This window comes from Tupaia chinensis, unplaced genomic scaffold (genome assembly GCF_000334495.1).
Source record: "Tupaia chinensis unplaced genomic scaffold, TupChi_1.0 Scaffold000217_1, whole genome shotgun sequence".
Classification (NCBI taxonomy): domain Eukaryota; kingdom Metazoa; phylum Chordata; class Mammalia; order Scandentia; family Tupaiidae; genus Tupaia; species Tupaia belangeri.
In genome coordinates this window covers 1,130,618-1,154,968 of record NW_006159692.1, presented here as the reverse complement: position 1 = coordinate 1,154,968, position 24,351 = coordinate 1,130,618, and the positions used below count along the sequence as shown (strand labels likewise).

Genomic DNA, 24,351 nt, shown 5'->3' with positions numbered 1-24,351 from the left:
CTCACAGACGGCTGTGTAGTTCAAGTCCTGAACCCAGTGGCATGAGACACACTATGAGCACATGGGCCTGTGTGCCCAGAAATCCCAAGAAGAGCATAGAGGACAAAGGAATAGGGCATAGTCATTGCCCCTGACAGGTGCTTCCTCCCTTTCCTCTCTCTGTGTCTGTTTCTGATGAGGGCATGCACCTTATAGGAAAAACAAAAACAAAAAAACTGTGCTTCAGAAGAACAAAGAAACATTTTCCCCCCTGTTAAGGGCCAAACAGAATATCTTACACATTCCCAGTTAGCTATATGTTCTCTGAACTGACCTAAATTCAGCTCTCCTGCTGCAAATGCAGCCATAGATGACAGGGAAACAAAAGAGCCTGGCTGTGTTCTAAATTTTCTTTCTTTTTTTTTTTTTCTTCTTTCTTTCTTTTTTCTTTTCTAATTTTTCCAAAGGACACATGTAATCTCACCAAAGAGAGACAGAATGACACAGTCGGAGAGAGAGGAGGTGACATGCCCCCCATGGGAAAGGGTCACACTGCAATCCCTACCCTCCATTGACTCTACCCTGTCACACACATACACCCAGTGTGTTTCACAGGCCTCTGCGTCTGGAACTCTAATCGTGTGGTTAACCGTGTGGGACCCTGCTACCTCAACCACCAGGCCAAGGAGCCAGTCCTCTGACAATTCTTTACAAAAACAAACAGATGAACTTGGCCCTTAGATCATGTGAGTGGGCCCTTGGTTGTGTGTCTCAAAGTCTGGCCCATGAACCAACAGCATCAGCGTCGACTGTACATTCTGTAAAACTGAATTCCTAGCAAGACCACCTCAGATCTACTAGCTCAGGGGTCTCTGGGCTGGAGGATCACTGTTCTAACCAGCACTTCCAGAGGTTGGGAAGGGTGCACAGTTTGCAGAGCACTGCTTTACACCAACCACCCTCTTGTAATCTGCCTCTCCAAGCATGGTGTCAGCCCAGAGCTTTCCAAGGTCTGCTCAGCCTGTTAAAGTAGGCTCTAACTCTGACCACAGAGTGGGCAGAACGCTGGATCAAGGCCCGCTGAAAGCTGTGAAAGAAATCAAAGAAGACATAGATTTGGTCTGGCCATCGATTACCGAACCAACCTTCAGGGACAGTGTAGTGAATTAGATATTCAATTTTTTTCCAATTCCTTCTGTTCTACTTTGAATAACAACTTTATAGCAGATAGAACCCCAGAGATCTGAAATGGCTCTGCTCCTAAAGGTTTAATATATAACCACAGAGCCATAAACTTGTTTCTCAAGACTGGTAAGTAAGAAGCAGGTCATTCCTCTCACTCCTTCCAGTGTTCGTTGGCTTGGGCCTGATCAAGGGAAATGAATCTTGCTCCCCATTTCTTCCTTCACAAGGAGGCTCTCAGGGCTGAGCCTCCTCTCCCTGAAGCTCCCAGCTCTCTCTCGTATGAGTGGGTGGGTAAGCCAGTTCCCTTTGGAGCAGGAGAGATCACTAGACATCGGTCTCCCACGTTCCCCAGGAGGGAGAATTTCCTGGCCCAACTTCCCAGGAATAAAGGGCACACTCCATTTTTCTCCTCACCTGGTATCTTTTATTTATTCTCACTTGAGCCAGAGTTCTGAAAGCAGAGGTGTGCCTTGCAGCAACCCCAATACTCAAGCTCTTCCTCAATGACTTCATCTCAAATTCAAACACAGTTCCTTTGATCTACACCCTGTTGTGCTTCTCCTCTAACTCTCTCAAAGACTTTCTAATTTCAAAAAAGTGTTTGGAGGCCTCTCCACATCAGACATGGGAATCAGAGACTATGAGCTCCATGTCTGTGGTCTGAGATTCCAGTCTTTTCCAAGGAGTCCTCTCCAGCGTTACAGCCATCCACCCACTTTCCCCTGACCACACTCACCAAACTTAACAGCACCACATGAAAATATTGTTATTTCACCACAGATAATCACTTCGAGGATATAAGAAAATGACTGAAAAGAGATTCACAGAAATTAGAGCATTTCTAAAGGGGCTTTCAACCTCCCATATGTCTAAAAGTCATTTTTTCCCTATTTTATTGCTATGCCGCTCTCAGTAAATTATAATAATTTGTATAAAAATGTTCTCCACCCCGATGAACTCCTTGGGGGAAAGAATTATTTTCCACTCATTGTGTATGAGGTATCCAGTGCACTGCTGCTCCCAGGGCTGGCTCCTTTTACAGGGGTGCTGTGAGAGGGGTGGGGAGGGTTGCCAGGAAGAGGGGAATGATCCTAACAGTTTCCATTTTTCAAGTCACCACAAGAGGCTGGGGACATGAAAACTGTCATTTCCAAATGACATAAGGTACCAAGTAAAAGGCTGGGGCCATGCAGATTACATAACGTGCCTGTATTCACACTACGGACTGATCTGGGACACAGAAGAAGCTTGCATGACCCCACGGCCCCTGCTATTTCCTCCCCAGCACATGCTTTATCTAAGACACAGCTACAGAACGCATGCACAGTGTTGGGGAGGAAGGGCAAAGGTGAGAGGCACGAGAGTTCCAGGTATGCAGGTGTTTACAGAACGCCCAGGTGCTAAATGGATCATCGCCACACCAGGTACGCCTCCCATTAGTACTGCAAAGAGCTGAGGCACAGCGAGGTCTCAGGACCTGCTACTGTGTCAGCTGGTGCTTGGCCAAAAGACTAAGCTCTTGGAATGAGTGAAACAAGTTAAATTTTCATATTTCTTGTGGGAAAAAATATATATTTTTAAGACTAGTGAAGATGGTTGTATTAGTCACTTCCTCAAAGGAGATGGCCATGCAGATAGATAAAAATAACAAGCGCTACACTTCTTCAAGTAACAGTGACTCATTTCACACTGGGTATGTTTCTCTTTTTCTTTTTGGGCTTTCCAACCGGGCCTAAGATATCAGGCCGTGAGACTTACCAGAGAATTCACAGTAAATGGCTGATCCATGGTGTCCTGTGTACAAAAGAAGTTGTTCACTGTTTCTTCTCAATCACTTCATCTGTTTTAAGGACAAAAAGCAGGGCTAAAATTATTTTTCTGAAAACCCAAGTCTCAAATCCCAACCCCCAGGGTTATTTCTGCCTCAGAAAAACATGCACACATCGAGACAGCTTATATGACATGAATACGAGAGAATGTTCAGAGAAACCTCTCCCTGAATATACGAAATTTCAGGCAGTTAGGGTTTCTTGAAGCCGACCTTTGAAAGCACAGGTGTGAAGGGAATTGCTATTTTATTAGCATCCAGTATACATCTTCTGGGCGTTCTCTTATTTAGAATTCTAGGCAAGGCTATAAAATAGGTTCATTTTCTTCAAAGGGAGAAAAAAGGGCATGAATCTGGGGCCATGGACCCTTCAACCTGGTGCCACGCTGAGTTGACACTGTGATAGGCAGAAGGCTGTGTTTTCTGCCCCTTGATAGCGATGGATTTCTGTCAGCTCCACTCCCTGATTACGGCTGAGACGTGTCATTGGCTTCTACCCAACAGAACACAGCAAGGGTGAGGGACTATCGCTCCCATGAATCTATTCCGTCATATGGAAGGGATGAATAGACACTACAGTTATATGAAGGCTCCTAATCAGTTGATGTTCGATGAAAACAGAATACCCTGGGTGGGCATGGCCTAGTCAGGTGAGATCCTTACAAGAAGGAGACGTCTTCCTATTGGCCTTGAAGACTCGAGCACCATGAGCTCCCAATCTATGAGGAAATTGACTTTGTAAATAACCACATGGGAGAGGATCCCAAGGCTCAGATAAAACCTTAGTCTTGTATTGCTGCCTTGTGAGACCATGAACAGAAGACCTAGCTAAGCTGTGCCCCAACTTCTGATCCATAAAACTGTGAGAAAATAAATAGGTAGTCTTAAGCTATTAAATTTCTGAAAACTTGTAAAACAACAATAGAATACTACTGTGTTAGCTGTGTGACTGCAGGTAAGTTAAACAGCCTTTCTGTGCATCTAGAAGGTGGGAAAAGTAGTAGGGCCAGTGTCACATGGCTGTGGTAAGGATGAAATGAGTTCACATGCTCAGGCCCTGGAGTAGTTCCAGCCCACAGTTCATTTATTTTTTTTTAAGAGAGATTTTTTTCCATAGCATGTGTGCACTCGCCAGAGAGACCATGAGAGACAGAGAGACAGAAAGTAAGAAATCACCCCTTAGGGGGGATGGCCACCTGCAATCCCTTCTCTTCCATTCTCCTCTCAGGATTTTGTATATGCACGCATGCATGCACACACACCCAGTGTGAGTTTAAGCCGCCGGATCCAGGACTCGAACCACAGTTGACTACGTGGGAGTCCAGCCACGTAACCATTACACCATCTGCTGGTCTCTACAGTTAGTATTTTATAGATGTGCTGTGTATTATTAGAATCTTGAGGGTGCAGCTGAGAAAACTGAGGCTCAGAGATGTTAAGAGAATGTACTTAAGTTCAAATATTAACTTACAATATCATAGCCACCTCCTTTTTATGGAGTTTAGGTCAAATTCCACATCACTAATTTCTACTTCTATATTAATTCTGTCCCTTATACCCCACTAATCACTTAGATGATGTTGGACATGTGTCATCTCCTCAGTTCCTTACTTAGGAAATACGGGGTGAAGTCAGTCTTTCAAGACACAATACTCTGTGATTCTAGAAATCAAAGCAGCAGATCGAGCATTTGCTCAGTGCTACTTTCTGGCCCAAACCCATGGTTGAGAAACTCGTCGAGGAAAGTCAGTCTCAGTGTTCAGTCTTTGCTCTTCATCTTCTCCAGAGATCCCTGGAGTAAACAGCGGGCTCTAATCCTGCAGAAAACACCTGAGAGAAAGGGCCTGGAGGCAGCCACCGTCACTGTGTTGTTTAAACTCCAACCTAACAATGAGGACACCACTGAATGTAGGCAGTCCCAACTGGGGCATTACAATCTCAGTGAAGAGAAATGAACCAGAAAAAAAAAAAAATGCTAAAACAGAGACAGAACAAAGGCTTCTGGGAAATGTGGAGAGAGGAGAGAGGGGAACGAGGAAATATTAGTTCGCCATTGGTCAGAGCCTTGCAAAAGAGTAGAATTATTTCTCTTAAGGATCACTTGGATTGTTAAAACAGAGCAAATCATTTAAAATGCTGAAAGCATGGGGACAGCTGCTCTTAAATTTTACTATACCTAAAATCATATAAACCTGAGACTTGTTTAAAATGCAGATTCCTGGGATTCCACTCTAAGGATTCCAATCCATCGTTTGAAGCCTGGGAAGAGGCCTTGTTAAGATACGGCCCTGCAGCAGATCCACCCAATACTTTGAGAGACACTGCATTGGAGAATGGCTCAAGCAACATCCTTAGCGGCAGGCAAAGACTTTGGCTCTTATATTCATGGGATAGTGGGAAGACCGTACATTTCCAGGAGGGCAGAGAAATTGGGCTTGGAGGCTACAGAGTCAGGAATTTTGCTCAAAATCCTAGGGATATCCAACAGGAAAAGTGGATGGCAAACATGACCTTTCATTTGTGCCACTAGAGTCTTGCTAAAATCAGCAGAAAATGTAAACTGAGAGTACAGTAAGGGGTACCCTACCTCACAGAGACCCACAGATTGAATGCAGAAGACTACTGAGTATCTCATCACCTCTTTTCCAGCGGACACATAGCCACCCAGCTAACACTCACATCTTCCAGCCTTTCTTGGAGTGCGATGTGGCATGTCACCACGCTTTGGCCAAGGGCGCACGGGCAGAGTGATGCGACTGACGCCTGGATCCTGACCTTTAAGTGGCCTTCTCCACCTACCCCTTCCTCTCCTGGCAGCTGGAATGTGGACACGCAGGAAAGACATCCTGGATCATGAGATGAGCCAGAGCCACAAAAAGAAAAAAGGAGCACACTCACTTGCTTACACTCCACCATTATAAGAAACACACATTTCTCTCTGGCTTAATACCTTCAGTCTTTGTTTAGGCAGCTGAACCTGTATTCTGCCCAGAGTAGTAAGCTTCAATTACAAGGGGATGAGTCTATGTAGCCCATGAGAAACACACATCTTTATCACCCTCCCTCCCCCCAGCCTCAGCACCTGTCTTAAACCCTGCCCCTGCACCCCTGCCCCGGGTGAGAAGTAGCAGAAACACACACCTTCCTCCTTTTCTCCCCTCAGCTCCTCTGAATCCTGCCCAGCCTGTACCTCTTACCCATCTAGAAGTACTTCTGAGCCATCGAGAAGTTTCAGGCTTCTTCAGCCAGTACCATACAACCCCTCAGAGAAGCAGATTTTATGAACTGCAACCTCAAAGGCCCCATGGGGTCACCATAAATGGCTAATTTGGTTGTTACGGTAAACTTTAACTCATAAGTTACTGACATTTAAAAACTGGAAGATGTCATTAAAAATTTAAATTTTCCCCCCCCCTTAAAAAAAAAAAAAAGAAAGAAACAGGATCCCACACCACTGGGCCCAGGGCCCCTCGCCAGGAACACGTATTTGTATTGTAGTGAATCAAGCAAATAGAATGTGTAGTCTCTGAGAAGGAAACTGAAGCCATATTCACTTATGATCTCTCTCTCTCTCTCTCTCTCTCTTTTTTTCCCCAACAGGAGAAAAGGCAAACAACTTAAGTGCCATGCTTATAAGCAAATGGTACTCAGGGAAGGAAGAAATTCATGTGACATGGACTGCATAGAAGCACCGGCATGAGGCTGGCAGGGCCGTCTTCTCTCATTTCTCACACTTCAGCAACTAACGTGGGGAAGACAGTTGAAGATGACCTCAAGTGCTAAAGAGGAAATAAACATTGCAATCTGCAGGATCAGAGCTATCCTGTAGGAGAACACCCAAAGAATGCAAAAGGCAGGTGGGACACGTTCAATGTCATGCAAGAAGTGACGGGCTGAACAGTGGTGCAGTGGTAAAATAGGATGCCCTGTGAAGCAATCCCATGTGAGCACGTTTCCGGTTTAGATCCACAGACCTCCCTGAGCACAGGACACACACCTGCCGTGAACCAGGACTGGCTAAAGTCTGGGGGTAGATTGTGGCAGCAAGACCCGAATAGCGGTGCTGTCTCTCTCCTCTCTCTCTCTCTCTCTCATGAAAAATGCAAGTAAACTTGGGACCAGCAGTTAGCGTAATGGCTATGTCGCTGGACTCCCACGTAGTTGACCGCGGTTCGAGTCCCGGACCCGGTGGCTTAAACTCACGCCGGGCGCGTGTGCGTGCGTGCCCAAGATCCTGAGAGGAGAATGGAGGAGAAGGGATTGCGTCGTGGCCATCCCCCCTGGGGGGTGATTTCCTGCTTTCTATCTCTCTGTCTCTCTCTGTCTGTCTGGCGAGCGCACGCGCCCTATAGCAAAAACCTCTCAAAAAAAAATGCAAATAAACTTTAAAATACAATAGAAAAAAATATAAGTTCTCTTTTCAAAATGAAACTCCAACATGTTATGAAGCTCACAGTGCAAACATAGCCCTTGGAGTCAAATAAGCCCGGATGTGAGTCTTAGCTCCATCATCCACCTGTCATCCTTACTGAGCCTTCCAAGGCTCAGTTCCCCATTCCCAATGGGTTTACCCCAGTCCCACTTCATTGCTCATAGGCTGGCTTACTGCTAGTTGAAAATATTCATCAGGAATGTTTAATTTCATCGCGATCTGCTCTCCAAACTCCACTCCCAGTAAATCACATTCTTATAGTCCAATGGCATCTAACTGCAGCCTCATGCTGCCAATAACCTGAAAGATCCATCTCAGGAATTTCTTTGGCTTTAGCGCTCCTATTTTCTTTTCTTTTATCTTTTTTTGGAGAGGTTTTCGCTATAGGGCGTGTGCGCTCGCCAGACAGACAGAGATAGACAGAGAGACAGAAAGCGAGAAATCACTCCCCAGGGGGCATGGCCACGCCGCAATCCCTTCTCCTCCACTCTTCTTTCGGGATCTTGGGCACGCACGCACAGGCGCCCGGCGTGCGTGCCCAAGTGCTCCTATTTTCTTGTCTTTATCTCTAGCCCCTTTTCCTCACATGTAGCCTTCAAAGACACAACCATCTCCCTCTCTAAAAGGCTCTTTTAAAGAGGAGCAGGGGAGTGTCTGTTCTCTGTTAATCCTGACACACAAGGGGCTGGGGAGCTGGGTGTTAGAACCATGGACTATATCCATGACGAGCACGCAGAAGCCAATTCCTGTCCCAGAGCTGCAGCTAACAAGCGGTGCCTGGAACCGACTTAGTAGCAGACTGTGTCCAGTGGGGATGTGGCGAAAATAGTCTCATCCATGAGTGGCCTTGGGTGGGACAAGAAGCCTCTCCACACTGACTCACATTCTGCACTTACAAATGTTTGCTTCTCCTGTACCCAATAGCAGAATCTTCTTGGCTATTGAGTCCCTCCAATTCTCCAAGTTTCAGTTGTCCAAGGAAGTACAGAAGAAATGCCATGATTCTTCCTTGTTTTTTTTTTTAGCTTTATTTATTTCCTGAGAGAAAGAGAGAGCAACAGCACCCAGACGGGATCCTGATGCCACAATCCACCCACAGCCTCAGCCAGCCTCAGCTCACTGGAGGCACATGAACATGGTGGACTCAGGATGGCCTTGGGACGAGAACCTAGAACCTTCCCTTCAGGTCAGCCTCTCAGAGCATCAGGTCTTACTGCAGTGCCACCAGCCAGGCCCAATTCTGCATTTAAAACCAGCAGAATGGAAAGTGGACAATCCTAAGAATAAAGAGGAAAATACTTGCCTTGGCGGAATGCTTATTTTGTGACTTTTTTCAGCAATAATTTCCTTAGGTTTTTCTTTTCTCTCTTGTGTGTGGTGGAGAGGGAGGGGTTAAGCTCAGTGTCCTGACCCATTTTCATGCACAAATCAACATTTTCCACATACAGAAAGGAGACAGCTAGGCAGTGAACAGTCTCCCTGGAGACTAAACACAGCAAAGAGCTACAGGAAGCTCACCCAAACGTGTCATTTTCCTCCAGGCACTTCTTCGAACGGGAGTGCTCTAGTGACCTGGATAAGCAGGTGAGAGAGGCCCCAGGACCTCACGCCACCTCCTGGAGCCTCATTTCCAATTGGCTACACCAGCAGCCTTTCTTTTCCCCACTGGGTTAGAGTTCACGTTTTCCAGGAAGCAGCCGGTGCGGCTTGCTCAGTGGCAGATCCACAGAGGACATTACTGTAACCTGGGCAGCGGGCTGGGGTGGCCCAATCAGATTCAGATAAAGGGAGGGCAAGGGTCATTCCCACACCTTAATACCAAGGATCTCTTGAGTCATATTTGTGCAGATTGGAACCTGCTCTAAGGGGAAAAAATGATCTAGGTCTACCTTTGCTGTGTATTTTGAAAGACTTTGAAATTCAGACATCGAAATCAAGAGTATTTTCATTTTTCTGGACTTATCTTTAATATCTACACATCAGAAATATACCATGACCCAAATGCTACCTTATCTGTGCTAAATATTAGTAAGATAAAAATGAAACACTTATAACTATAATGTGTTAATTTATAATGAAAAAAATTTAAAAAGTTGCTAAAACGTAATAGTTCAGTAATATACTTCCAAATAATCTAAGGATCAAAGGAGTCTTAAGGGGAATAAAACAATGCATTGAACTAAATGAAACCAAAAAGATCCTATCAAAATCTGTGGGAGGAAAAAGGGAAACAATCAGAGCATTAGACATGGCTTTTATGGTGTATTTTTTGCTATTCTTGTAAATAGCATATATGAGTATTTACTAGGTGCCAGGTGGTTATCTGTTATCCATGGAGTATATTCCAGGTTAAACAAGCACACCAGAGTAGTTTAGATCAATCAGCTACAATGCAGCTGCTCAGGGAATAATAAATAACACACTCCTGATACATGATTGAAATTACTTTGAGGTAGTTCTAGGATACCCTGACAGCAATTGAGTCATGCTTTGGGCCACAAGATAATTATTTTGCTCATTTTTCTCCTCACACCAGGACGAAGTAGTTGGCACCCTTAGCACCAAAAGCTCAGGTGTGGGGGTTGTATGCACCTTTAGGAGAATCCAGTTTCCATGACTGCTGTAGAGTCTCATTGAACCATTTTTGTGCACCCTATCTTTATCCATTAAATGGGGACAATACCACCTTTTCAGAAGAATTGAAGAGAAGATGAAGTGAGGTAACAGATCAAAGCTCTGTGATAGTGTCCAGCAGGGAGCAGAAAACACAAAAGAAAATCAGTCCTTCCTCATAGCAAATGGTTAAAGAAGTGAGGTCAAGGACCTTCCCTAAAAGTTGACTTCTAGTACAGCTATCAGAGATGGTTGATGTGTTACTACTCGCTTCTCTGAAGTTTATGACAGGCATTGCCAGGGATCTAACCAATAGCCATCACTACGCCTGAGTACCACTTTTGTGGCAGCGGGGGCCACCTGGCTAAAGATGAGTTCACATCCCCAGCCTTCCTTGCAGTTGGGGCTGGGCTCATTAATACTGGAATCTGCTGGGAGGATCCTGTGAGAGATTCATCTCTGATACCAATGAGACGTCCTAAAGAATGCGTGCCTTTCAGCAGCTGGACGTGGGTCTCCACAGAAGTCTCGCAAGGCAGCAGCAGCCTTAAAACCCAGAAGGGTCCAGCCTAAGCAATGGGGTGTCCAGAATGGCAGAGCCCCCGGCCAGAGTGAGCCCACTCTTTGCTCACACTGGGGAGCTGCTGCAGTTCTCTGAACTGTTATTATGTAACATAATAAGGGGACTTCCAAAAGTTTGTGGAAAAATAGAAAAAGTATGAGTTTATTTTGGTGCAAAATAATTTTTTAAATGCCAGTGTATGTGTGTGTGTGTGTGTGTGTGTGTGTGTGTGTGTGTGTGTGTGTGTTTGTATGTGTGGGAGAGAGGAAAGTGAGAGAGAGGTGGGGAAGAGGAGAAGGTAGAAAGAAATCACCCCCTACTGGGGTCTGGTCATGCCACAGTCTCTTTTTCTCTGATATTTTATCCCATCGGCATCCTAGACACGTGTGCGTGTGCACTTAGTCTGAAGCAGACAGGGCCAGGCTCAAAACCTAGTTAGTCACACGGGATCCAGCTTCTTTGTGCAGTGCCTGACCACTGCACTACAAGGCTAGCCCTGGTGCAAAATATTTTGAAATCCATGTGTTTCCATAGTATGCATTTTCCATGAACTTCTCCAAGACCCATCATACATGCCATTATGTAAGATAGTCTTCATGTTCTGTAATATGCTATCAAATTGACATGGAGTTCCTCTGGCAACACAAGGCAATCTGTAGCTGTTTTAAATCCCATGACTAAGGGGCCAGCAGGTGGCGTGGTGGTTAAGGGCTGGACTCCCACATGGCTGACCGTGGTGTGAGTTCTGGACCTGGAGGCTTGCTTTCTCAATTTCTCTCCTCTCTCTCTTGTCAAATTTTTAAAAATAAGAATAAATAAAATTAAATAATTCTTTTTAAAAAAGAATCCCATGACTAAAGAAGTGATTCTGGAGCCGTCCCATGGCCTTCTGGTAAAGGGAGCAGAACCCTACATGGCCGACCACCTGTACCCAGTGCCTTGAAAAATACACTAGGCATGTGTGCATGTCTTCCCCAAATCTCGACATAGTGGAGATGGAGGAGAAGGGACTGTGGCTTAACTATGCCCCATTTCCCCTTTCCCTTTCTCTGTCTATCTCTCTGGTGAGAGTACACACGCTCCAGCAGTAACTTTTAAATGAATAAATGAATTCATTTGAAAAGTAATTCTGAATAGCTACAATAATCATTGTTGAGATATAACCACTTTTGAAGGTAACTGTTCTAAGGGATGTACTTTTTCCTTGGTATTAAAAAAAAGTAACCTTTTCTTGAGAAGTCACAGCCTTTATCTCAACGCACATAGCAATGCTTCCCTTTGTTTCTAATTTTCTCCTTTTATCTGTCATGGGTTTGGAAAATCAATTCAAAGTCACTTCTTTACACAACTTCTTGGCTTGTCTGTGTCCTCTTTAAATCTATTTTGTGTCACTGATAAAATGATTTATTGATAAATTAAAGTGCAGCATAGACATGAATCCGAAGGGATCTCTTATCACGCTTATTACAGTGAATGTGTTTCATGGTTTCTCATTTTGCTACCCCAAAAGCATTCTTTTCTTATTTTCTCCACTGTCTCATAGGTAAGAGTGAGGTGAGTTCTGAAATACTGAGGTACTCCTATAGGACAAAATGTCACCTTTAATGTACCAAAGATGACAAAGAGCTGTCCTAGTAATAATAGGTGCCATTAACAGCAAGCTTGGCTTCCCTGGCTAACTACAGCAGTGCATTAACACACATGATCTCAGCCCTCGGTCTGCAAATAGGAGACGAGAGAGCCTTCAGATTACGCCGGCAACTTCGAGTCAGACCACGCAGGCTCAGATTCTGACTCCATCAACCACTAACTGCAGAATTTCAGCTTCCCAAACTGTAAAAGGGGCTTATCATTTTAGGTTGTTGAAAAAGACACGATGTATTTTTCTCTGTGAAAAATGGATCGTGGCTTTCTTGACAAACCAAATAGTAACTAACAAATGGGGTGTTAAGAAGGTGAGCGAGAAAATGCCTCTAAAACTTCAAGCCCAACACTTGAAGTCAGTAAACATTCAACGAATGATCACTACATCTCTCCAGTTTACAGATGAGAACACTAGAGCTTAGAGGAGGTGAGTCACTAGAACAAATGATGGAGCAGAGACGCAAAGCTAGGTACACAGGAGTCGGACCCCATACTTTTCATCACACAGAGGTCCTGTCAATTAGCCTTAATAAGTACCCGTGGATGGTGGCAGTGACGGGCGAAATGGTTGGTGGAGAGTGAGTGGGGGATGGTGAGTGTGAAACAAAAAATGAAAAAGAAAAAAGATTATAAAGGATAGACTTTTGTTTGCAAGAGAAAAACAAATCAAAATCTTTTTGGGGGTATTTCCTGAAATAGGTCAAATAGTACGTATCCGTTAATTTATCTGTCATCAAAGAGCACTTGGCCTAAAAGAAAGGACTGAGTGTGTGTAAAATGTTTACACTCTTTTGTGAAACTGTATTTGTGTTTCTAAGTTGTGATAACTATCACCAATATTTTTGATACACGTGATATTGTCACTGAAATTTATTTTGCCAATGTTTTCTGAATGGACTGAATACAGTTTTTGTTGGAAAGCAAGTAACAGTGAAATCCATGGAAAGGTCAAATCCTAGGTCTCGGCCAAAAATGACAAGATGTATTGCAGAGATGATTTGAGCTCAGCATTACAAATATCTGAGTCATGATCTTCTTCCTGTCAAAGAAATAAAAAGGCATCTCGGCCCTTCACTTTTTTCTCAGGCAAAAGAATTTGGAGTCCTGGTATATGTAGCTAAGAAATTCAAATACAGGCCAGCCAATGGCATGGCATTTACAGTGGCTGGACCCCACATAGGATACAGCTTGAAAATGGCTTGAAAAACATGCTGGACCTGTGTGCATGCATGCCCAAAAATCCAAAAAAGAAAATGGAGGAGAAGGGATTGCAGTGTGGCCATCCCTAAGAGGGTGCTTTCTCACTTTCCCTTTCTCTCTCTCTCTCTCTCTCTCTCTCTCTCTCTCTTTGGAGAGTGCATGTACCCTAAGACAAATTAAAACAAAATTTAGAGTTATACCTATTCTGTCAAGACAGTTCAATTCAAAATATTAGCTGGTTTTTAATACAAGTTTTAAATTTTGTGATATTCAAAAGGCATTTCACTTGTTTATAAATATACTAAGGTTTCTGAGCTGCTTTAGTGCAGTGATTCAATTAATAGGCATTATATACATTTAGTAAATGAATAGATAAATGCTAGAGATAAATTCATATTTACACACAAACATTTTTCACCATAAATCCATAAGGACACATTCCTTTTACTCTCCTGCTGTGACAGTACTAAAAATTCCTGGAAATGATACATTCCAATAAAAGCCAACCCTGAGTCACTAAACTCTAATGTACATTTTAATATACTTCCTTTCTCATGGCAATTTGCTTTTAAGAAAATGTTATCTTAAAGGTACTTATTTCAATGAAGCATAGTGAGTCACAAATACATTTTTAAAAAACATCATTCACCTGCCAGTGGCCTGAAGCTCAAAGATGGAGTCAGTCCTTGAGCATTATTAATCAATTTCATTTCATTGTTATACACTTCCTAATTTAGTAAAATGAATTTAGCTCAGCACTACTATTCAAAAGCAAAAGAGGAGTCAGTTAGTAATGTAGCAGGAAAACATGATGCTCTGCATGGCAACTCTACATGGGAAGGTTCCCTTTCAATTCTGGAGTCCTCCCGGAACATGCTGGGCACATGTGTATCCATGACCAAGGGCTGGTTGAAGGCTGGGCATGGATTGTGGCATAGAGACCCTGCTAGGACTTTTGTCTTTCTCTCCTGCACTCATAAAAGAAATAAAAACTTAAAAAAAAAAGCAAACAAAGAAAACAAGGAGCCACTTTCATAGTGCAGCAGTTAAGTGCAATGCAGAGGAAGCCAGATCCCACATGACCAACCAGGTTTTGAGTCCCAGCCCTGATGGCTTGAAAAACACTCTGGGTGTGCACACGTGCTCAGGATCCTGACAGAATAGAGAACTGGAGGATAAAGGGTTGTAATATCACCAGGCCCCACTGGAGGGCGTTTTCTTTCCCTTTCGCTCTCTAGTACACATGCACACACTTCTAGCATAAACGTTTAAAAACATTTAAATAATAATAATTTTTTAAAAAGCAAGACAGGTATCCTGAATACATCTCATCCATGGCTTCTCCAATGTTGTCCAACTACAAGGACTGTAACTGCTTCATAAGTTCCAATGGATGTCTGCGTTCATGTTCGGTTTACACTGTAGAATCTCTTCAATGCAGTAGACAAAAACCAAAAAAGGCAGTGTCTCCCCATAACTTTTCCTGGAAATCCATTTTAAAATTCTTGAAGAGCCCTTTCTATTGGCAGAGTTGGTAGCTAGGGGGCTGTGTGCCGTTCCTGTTTGCTCACTACTGGTTCCTTTTCTTTAGTCTTCCCATGGGGCTGATATCCCCATACCCTCGAGATAATGTTTCCTCTCAGTTTGATTCCTGGATCAACTATACCATATCTATGCAGCAGAGGAAGGAGGTGCTGGTTGCCAAAAGAGGAGTCAGTTAGTAATGTAGCAGGAAAACATGATGCTCTGCATGGCAACTCTACATGGGAAGGTTCCCTTTCAATTCTGGAGTCCTCCCGGAACATGCTGGGCACATGTGTATCCATGACCAAGGGCTGGTTGAAGGCTGGGCATGGATTGTGGCATAGAGACCCTGCTAGGACTTTTGTCTTTCTCTCCTGCACTCATAAAAGAAATAAAAACTTAAAAAAAAAAGCAAACAAAGAAAACAAGGAGCCACTTTCATAGTGCAGCAGTTAAGTGCAATGCAGAGGAAGCCAGATCCCACATGACCAACCAGGTTTTGAGTCCCAGCCCTGATGGCTTGAAAAACACTCTGGGTGTGCACACGTGCTCAGGATCCTGACAGAATAGAGAACTGGAGGATAAAGGGTTGTAATATCACCAGGCCCCACTGGAGGGCGTTTTCTTTCCCTTTCGCTCTCTAGTACACATGCACACACTTCTAGCATAAACGTTTAAAAACATTTAAATAATAATAATTTTTTAAAAAGCAAGACAGGTATCCTGAATACATCTCATCCATGGCTTCTCCAATGTTGTCCAACTACAAGGACTGTAACTGCTTCATAAGTTCCAATGGATGTCTGCGTTCATGTTCGGTTTACACTGTAGAATCTCTTCAATGCAGTAGACAAAAACCAAAAAAGGCAGTGTCTCCCCATAACTTTTCCTGGAAATCCATTTTAAAATTCTTGAAGAGCCCTTTCTATTGGCAGAGTTGGTAGCTAGGGGGCTGTGTGCCGTTCCTGTTTGCTCACTACTGGTTCCTTTTCTTTAGTCTTCCCATGGGGCTGATATCCCCATACCCTCGAGATAATGTTTCCTCTCAGTTTGATTCCTGGATCAACTATACCATATCTATGCAGCAGAGGAAGGAGGTGCTGGTTGCAAAAAACAGATTTCTAGGTCCCACTGAGTCAGAATTGCTGGGAAGGATGCCCCATGGACCTCTATTTCTATCAAATGGCCCAGGATATTTATAGGCTCAGTAAAACTTGAGACTCCTACATCAAAAAGAACTGTTCTAAGACAGTTACAAATAACCCCCCTCAATGCCTGGCCTTGAAGAGCTGAATATTCTCCTGCCTTGGCCTTGTGAAGTAGAGGCGTTTCCCTTCTCTTTCCTCTTCCTTCTGCCACTCAAATATTAATTTCCCTTCCCCCCCCCAACATTTGTATTCTAACAGGACACTTTTCCCATGACTTTAGCTTAATTTGAGTTTTGGCACTGTGTCTTCAAATGTCCTCTTTCCATTTCCACCAGGAAATATCCAACTGTGATTTCTCACTCAACGTGTTCCAAGACTGAACACATCATTTTTCTTCTCATAAACATAGCTAGTTCCAAATAAATGTACTACTCATTTAGTCCACATTATTTATGAAGTTCCTAGCAGTGACTGATACAATAGTGAGCAAAGAAACAGACGTATCTGATCTTATGGACTTTACATTCTATTAAGGGCAAGGGGTGGAGCGGATGGTGTAAAGATATTGAACAGCTATCTACACAATTATAGAACTAAAATTGTGGCAACTATTACAAAGACAAAATGCAGGGGACAAGGAGAACTATGCTTTTTTTTTTTTTTTCCAAAAACAAAAACAAAGAAATACCTCAGAAATGCCGAGGTGACCTCCTTAGTGTATCAGGGGAACCATGTCATCCAATGGTCTGATTATTGGTGATCACTTACTTTAGTTGGGTCTGTCAGGTTTTTCCCTTAGAAATATTACCTTTCTCTTTGCAATTAAAAAGTATGTTGTAGAAAGTTATTTTGAGGCTATAAAAATACACTGTTGTCTACTAATGTTAGCAACCAAAGATAATTTTGCCTGCAACAAGTGAAACCGTGAGGTTGAAAAAAGTCACTTTTCTACTTCCATCATTTTCAGTTTAAGTTAAAATCCTAGGGAAAAGGTTTATTATTTTTATGTGAAATTTTAAAAATTTAACTTGTCGAATGGATCTATCTTTTCAAAATATTTATTTCATGAGCGAGCAAAAGGGAGACAAGCACCCCAGCTGGGTCTCACACCCAGGAAAGCATATTTGCACCTAGGGTGTCTAGATCAGGAACTGAACCCTGATCTCCCACGTGGCCTCCAGCATTGCCAAGTATTGTGCCAACACCACACTGTCATGACTGAGATGCACTCTGCGAAGTCAATGCAAATGCACTGCACGCTCATTTCACACATCCACATGTCACCCATCTTTCCAGTGCCAGTTTAAGCCTCTCTTGTTCAGGTGAGATATTCTGGCCATCAACACACTAGGTCATACTGTTCAATCTTGAGTATATAGCAGATCAAGTCAAATGTAGGGATTTTCTACAACACAACCGGCCAGTGCTCTTGAAAAGGGTCAAGATCATGAAAGACAGATGTTCCAGATGAAAAGACTAAGGAGGGCCAGCCACATGTGGTAGATGGAAAGGCTGGATCTTAGATGTCCAGCTGCATTCAAGTCCTGGACCTGCAGCTTGTAAAACACACCAGGCATATATGTCTAGTGCTATTTGCCCAGGAAATAGCCTTTCTTCTCTCTCTCTTTCTCCCTCTCCAGCAAGTGCACAAATTAAAAAAAAAAAAAAAAAAAAAAAAAGGAGGGGTGAAGGAGAGACTAAGAATGGATCAGAGCCTTAGTCAGAAGAACTTTGGTGAAATTTGAGTAAGAGCTACAGATTAAACAATAGTACTGTATCAGAATTAATTTCCTGGTCTTGATAACTACTGTGGTTACTATTTGGGGAATCTGGGTAAAGGTATACAGATATTCTGTGTACTATTTCTACAATATCTAGTAAGTTTAAAATTATTTTAAAATAAAATGTTTTTTAAAAGGTCAAATAGTACCTTAAAAACCAAAAAAAAAAACAAAAAAACCCTTTTCAGGCCCAACCACAGTGGTATAGGTGGTAGGGCACTGCGGCATGATACTGGAGCCTTATGGGAAGGTTGGTTTCTCAGGTTAAGCTGAAAAACACCAGTCACACCCTCAGTATGTCTGGGATCATGACTGGCTGGAAAGCTTGGGGGATCATGGTGAGGTGAGACCCTATCAGAGGTCTGTCTATCTCTCTCTCTCTCCTCTCAGTAAAAAAGTGAAATTTATACACACAAAAATATCCTTTCAAGAAGTAAGAGCACAATGAGGGGAAAACGTTTACATCATTTGCAGCAGCTATATTATCTATTATCTCTAAACAATAGGAAGCATTTGTAGAACAGGAAGGAAGAGATAAAGGGTTGAAGAAAAAATGGGCAAATGGCATGAACATATCCTAAGAGAAAAATAAAGAGCAAAGTAACACAAGAAAAATGGTTTAAACTCACTCCTAATTAAAAAAAGAATTTAAACCAGATGTTTCCATTGATTTCATTGATAAAATTATATGACTGATTATATTACATATTGATAAGATCAGAAAAACATGACAATTTTTAAAAAATACATGTTTTATTGGTGACCAAGAAACTCCAATTTTTTTTTCTTTTTTTGGAGAGGATTTTGCTATAGGGCACTTGCACTCGCCAGAAAGACAGAGAGAGAGACAGAGAGATAGAAAGCAAAAAATCACCCCCCCAGGGGGGATGGCCATGACGCAATCCCTTCTCCTCACTTCTCCTCTCGGGATCTTGGGCACGCACGCACACGCACTCAGCGTGAGTTTAAGCCACTGGGTCCAGGACTTGAACCGCGGATGACTACATGGGAGTCCAGCAACATAGCCATTACACCAACTGCTACTCCCCCAGAAACTCCAATTTTAAAATTTCCTCATAGATCCTCCTTCCTAAATAATACATATATACATATAAACATACATACTACAGGCCGGTTTATGGATTTTATAATTTTGGAAATAAAAATGTAGCCATCAAAAGGGTATTATTTAAAATGAAGAATCTCTAGACAGCAGGTGAAAGCATTAGAAAGGATCTACACTGAGCGGTTCCCACAATCTGGTGCTTAAGAGAGCTGGATCCCACATGGTCAACCATGCAATTCAAATCCCACCCTGATGGCTTGAAAAACATGCTGAGCATGTGTGCATGCATGCCCCAAATCCTGACAAGATAGATAAATGGAAGACAAGAGACTGCAGCATGACCATGTCCCATTAAGAAGTGCTTTCTGACCCTCTGTTCCTCTCTGGCGAGCACACATGCCTTCTGGCTATCAAAATCCAGAACAGAGGGGCCAGTAGGTGGTGTCGTCATTAAAGTGCTGAAATCTCACATAGCCAACTGTGGTTGAGGCCCAGCTCTGGCAGCTTGCTTTCTCACTTTCCCTCTCTCTGTGTCTTTCTCTCTCTGGTGAGTGCACATGCCCTATAGCAAATTAAGAAATCATAATAAATAACATTAAATAAATAATTCTTTATTTTAAAAAAATGGAAAAGACATATCTATATGCACTGAACTAGGAAGGTATCCAAGTTAGATATTAGGTGAAAAGAGTATGTTGTGGGATAAATATAAGGTATAACTCTATCCTTCCAATATAAATACATATGCATTTAATGGATGAGGGCTCAATAAGCTTATGGAAAATATGGATAGGTACAAAACATGCATATATTTCTAGTCAAATAATAATAACAATAAGAGCTAAATCCAATGTTGTTACATTAGTCTTGCTTCTATTTTTGGGTTTGGATCATCCGTTCCTCCTGGTTTCCATAGGCATTTTCATGTCATAGCATATTCAATATATTGATGCTGCCTTGACATTTTTATAATGACACTATATAGCCTTTTCTTTCTTTAAATAATATATATTTTTTAAACCAAAAGGCAGTAGATGGGGGGAGAACAAATGTTCCAAACCTAAAAATAGAAGCAAAACTCTAATATAACATTGGCTTTAGCATTTTTTTCCCCATTTGCTGGAGGGTGTGTGTGCTCCCTGGAGAGAGACAGAGAGAAGGAAGGTGAGATAGCACCTCCCATGGGGGATGGTCACATCACAACCTCTTCTCCACTTCTCTCTCCCTTCAGGATTTTGGGTGTGTACACACATGTCCCCAATGTGTTTTTCAAGCCGCCAGGTCTGAAACTTGTACTGGAGAAATTAAGAAACTTTTGAACTGTGCAGCCAGCCATTGTGGGATCCAGCTGCCTTAAACACCACACGACTAGCTGGCCCAAACTGAGCTCTCAAGTACATGTTTTGTTGTTGTTTTGTTTTGTTTTGTTTTGTTTTGCTATAAAGTGCATGTGCTCACCAGAAAAACAGAGATAGAGAGCCAGAAAGCAAGAAATCACCCTCCCCAGGGGGGATGGCTACGCCGCAATCTCTTCTCCTCCATTTTCCTCTCAAGATTTTGGGCACATTCGCACATGCGCCTGGCATGAATTCCGGGTCCAGGACTTGAATAGCAGTTGACTACATGGGAGTCCAGAGACATAGCCATTATGCCAACTGCTGGTCCCTTAAGTACATGTTCTTTAAACCGTAATTCATTGACCATCTGCATTAGAACCTCCCTTGAAGTTTGTTAAAAGGAAGACTCTCAGGCCCTACCCAAATCTACTGAATAATAATTATGGGAGCGGAATGGAAGACTTTGCTTTTTTGAAACTAGTTTGAGAGTCAATAATCTAGTTAACTTTTGATGACTTTCAATAATACCATATTTGACAAAAGGAAAATATATTTGTGATAGTATGATGGTCAGTTGTATTTATTTCAAGATCCACATTTTAATCGCATACGCTTTATCAATTGGAAAAAAAGGTCCACACGCCCACTGATTCTAAGTGATTCGAAAATATTTTTACTTAAAGTATTACATTGATTTATTAAGTAGTTTGTCCACTGCATCAAAAGAAATATTAACATATGTTAGGTTATTCAGGCTTCTCTTTTCTAATCTCATTCCATCCATGTCCATTTGTCCCTGCAGTTAATGAAAATTTACTGGGAACCAGCAGTTAGCATAATGGCTATGTCGCTGGACTCCCACACAATCAACCGCGGTTCGTGTCCCAGACCCGGTGGCTTAGAACTCATGCCGGGCGCATGTGCGTGCGTGCCCAAGATCCCAAGAGGAGAATGGAGGAGAAGGGATTGCGGCGTGACCATCCCCTCTAGGGGGGGGGATTTCTCGCTTTCTGTCTCTATGTCTCTCTCTGTCTGTCTGTCTGTCGAGCGTACGCGCCCTATAGCGAAAACCTCTCCAAAAAAAAAAAAAAATTAATCTGTGGTACAATTTAAAAAGTAATCTCTCAAGATGACATAGATTGGAAAAAGATCTACAGTCATCCACCAAAAGACTGAAGCATGAAACTACAGGCATAAAGGCCTCTCTATTTCCAGTCAGTTGTTGAAATGCACATTTCTAGCATTAAAAGACATAGCTCTAGTGACAGGGTAATAAAATGACAGGGTCTATGGATGAGTCAAATTGAACCACAATCATATCATCATTACTGACTATAGTTTCTTCTGCCTTAAATTTAATTACTACCTCACCCACTCAAGTTCGAATTGAATCGTAGCATTGTAAAAAGGAACCCACTGAGCAAAGAAAGTCAAATACAAGTCAGGCAGGGAGTGTTCATGCACAGCTAAAAAGGGTTAAAATGAGTCACCAGTGGCCCCGTGATTCAAAATTATCTTAGAGAATCGTCAGGTCAAACCACCCAAATGAATTGTTGGTGATAGGTCCTTCAACTGCTAGCTTTTACATGAGCTTCCACTGAATCTTGGTGGAGTTATTGTGATGTCCTTGAAATGTAAGTAAGGCAGAAATTTACAAAATAAAACAAGACACCGAATTCACCAAACTTCAAATCCTGCCATCCTTCAAGTTTAAACTCATAAATTGTAAATACAGTTCCTTTAAAAGGAATGGACTAGTGAAATTATTAGAATACTCAAAGGTATTAAATATATTGTGTGTTAAATAATGAAATGTAAAATTACACAAAAAGATAACACAAAGGATACAGATTACATATATTTTGGAGAGAGAATGAGTTTTCTTTTTTTTTTTAACATTTTCCCACAAACATTTACTTTACATACCAAAAAAATTTTTGTTCATACTCCATAGTTTTCGACAATTAATAAACAACTTTCAAAATTTCCAAAACACTGAATTTTAAAGGTAACTTTCAAAATATTTGCTATAATTTTGTTTGTGACTCTATAACAACAGAGATAATATGGTTTTAAATATTTTTGAGAAAACATGTACATGTCAACTACTCAACCACTGAGAAGCAAACACCCAGCATGTAATTCCCAACTCAGTTCTGCCTACCAAGTATTCTGCGGTTTATCACCTGTTAGCAAAGATCAGTCTCTTTCTCTTCCTTCAAAGTCTTCCTCAAGGTAATCCTCTGGTTGTGGCTGCTCTTCTGCAGCCTCTACTGATTTCGATGTTGGGCTGGAAAAGTCCAGGTTATTTTATGAATTCTTTCATATGGCTTTTCTAATCCTCTCTACCAGGCAGAGCTATTTACGGTGCCAGGAAATCCCTCCCAGACCCAGACTTTCTGGTGACTTTCTTGAGATCTATCTTAGTTCCATCATTTTCTGGTCATATCGTCAGATGTGACATTCCAGTCAAAGTCCTGGCAATAACGAGTATTTCCAATTTCTAATGCAAGGCAACAGGTATTATTGAATTCATGCAAATAACCCTTCTGCCACAAAATAAGAATACTCACAAATAGTTTTCAATTCCAGAGGGGTCAGGAAGGGAGAAAAGTTTATGTTTCAATTTAAAAAGCAAATGATTAAATGGGAAAAAAAAATCATTTTAACAAATTGCTAAACCTATCAACAGCTCAAAAGAAATCAAAACCCTTAAGTCTGGAAAACAAAGCATAGTAAAAAAAAAAATCAGTAATATTTTAGTCAAAAGTCTTAAAACTCTACTTCACCAGTTTAGTCTCATGTAATTATTCTCTCTTCTGTTGAATTTGCAGCGTTACTGTGGTCCTATCTTTCCATTTAAATCCTAGAATTAACACTCAAGGTTATTGTTGATATTTCCTACTTTTTCCTAGCATTTTCTTGGTTGCTTTTTGTTCTCTTATTTCTGTTTGAGTATCTTTAGTTTTCATGGTAAAGCACTCCTTTTGGAACTTCTTGAAGAGGTGGTCTGATGTAAGTAAATTCTTACAGGTATTGTTTTATCTAAGAATGTTTCTATCCTTTCTTCCCACATGAAGGATAATCTTGCCCTACAGTATTCTTGGTTAAAATTGTTTTTCACTTAACACTTTGAATATATTTTCCCATTCTTGCCTTGTTTGCATTGTTTCTGATGAGAGGTCTGATGTTAGCCTGATGGGATAATCTTTGTAAGTAACTTGACGTTTCCCTCTTGCCAATTTTAGTATATTGTCTTTGTCTGTGGATTTGGCCTTTCTGGCTATGATGTGCCTTGGAGAAGATCTTCTTGGATTGATTCTATTAAGGGTCGTTTGTATTCCTTGGGTCTGGATATTTGCCTCTCTAGGTTTGGAAAGTTTTTTTCCAGGATTTCATGGACTAGATTATCAATGCCATGATTTGTTTCTTCACCTTCTGGGATACTGATTATCTGGATGTTTGGGCACTTAATGATATCAGTATTTCTCATGTATTATGTTCATTGCTTTGGGTTATTTTCTCAGTCTTTTTGGTGATTTTCTTCTAGGTCAGAGGTTTTGTCTTCAACATCCAAGATTCAATCTTCTGCATGGTCTAATCTGTTTTTAATACTTTTGATGGTGGTTTTGACTTCCTGTATTACAGCTTTGATCTCTAACAGTTCTGTTTGATTCTTTTTTATGGCGCGTATTTCCTCTTTCAAATTGTAAAAGAGGTCCCTCATCTCCTGGAACTCATTGTCTCTTTTCTCTTGCACCTTCTGGAGTTCATTGTCTCTCATCTCTTGCATCTCATTTATGCATGTCACTATGAATACACTGAATTATTTATTGGACAATTACACTAGTTCTAATGTACTATTTGTAGATGATGACGGACTGTTCTTTTCCATTTGGGGAGAGATATTTTCTTGGTTTCTCATAATTCTTATGCCAGATTTGTAAAGAGGAGTTTCTCCCTTCAGGCAGCAGATTCGGTAAGGGTTGAGGATTTCTATGACCCTATCTTAAGCTTTTTAGGGGTCTGGAAAATGGCATTTAGAGCAGAGA

At 41.8% G+C, this 24,351-nt stretch overlaps 1 protein-coding gene across 2 annotated transcripts in view; it reads right to left on the bottom strand.

Annotated features, from left to right (window-relative positions):
* Positions 1–24,351, bottom strand: part of STAMBPL1 (STAM binding protein like 1) — a 52,444-nt gene that overhangs the window by 20,714 nt on the left and 7,379 nt on the right. For both annotated transcript variants that reach the window (XM_006147607.3, XM_027771484.1), the window contains exon 2: positions 2,923–3,004. In XM_006147607.3, the coding sequence (XP_006147669.1) occupies positions 2,923–2,952 (30 nt within the window). In that variant the 5' untranslated portion in view covers positions 2,953–3,004. The remainder of the gene's footprint in view (positions 1–2,922; positions 3,005–24,351) is intronic.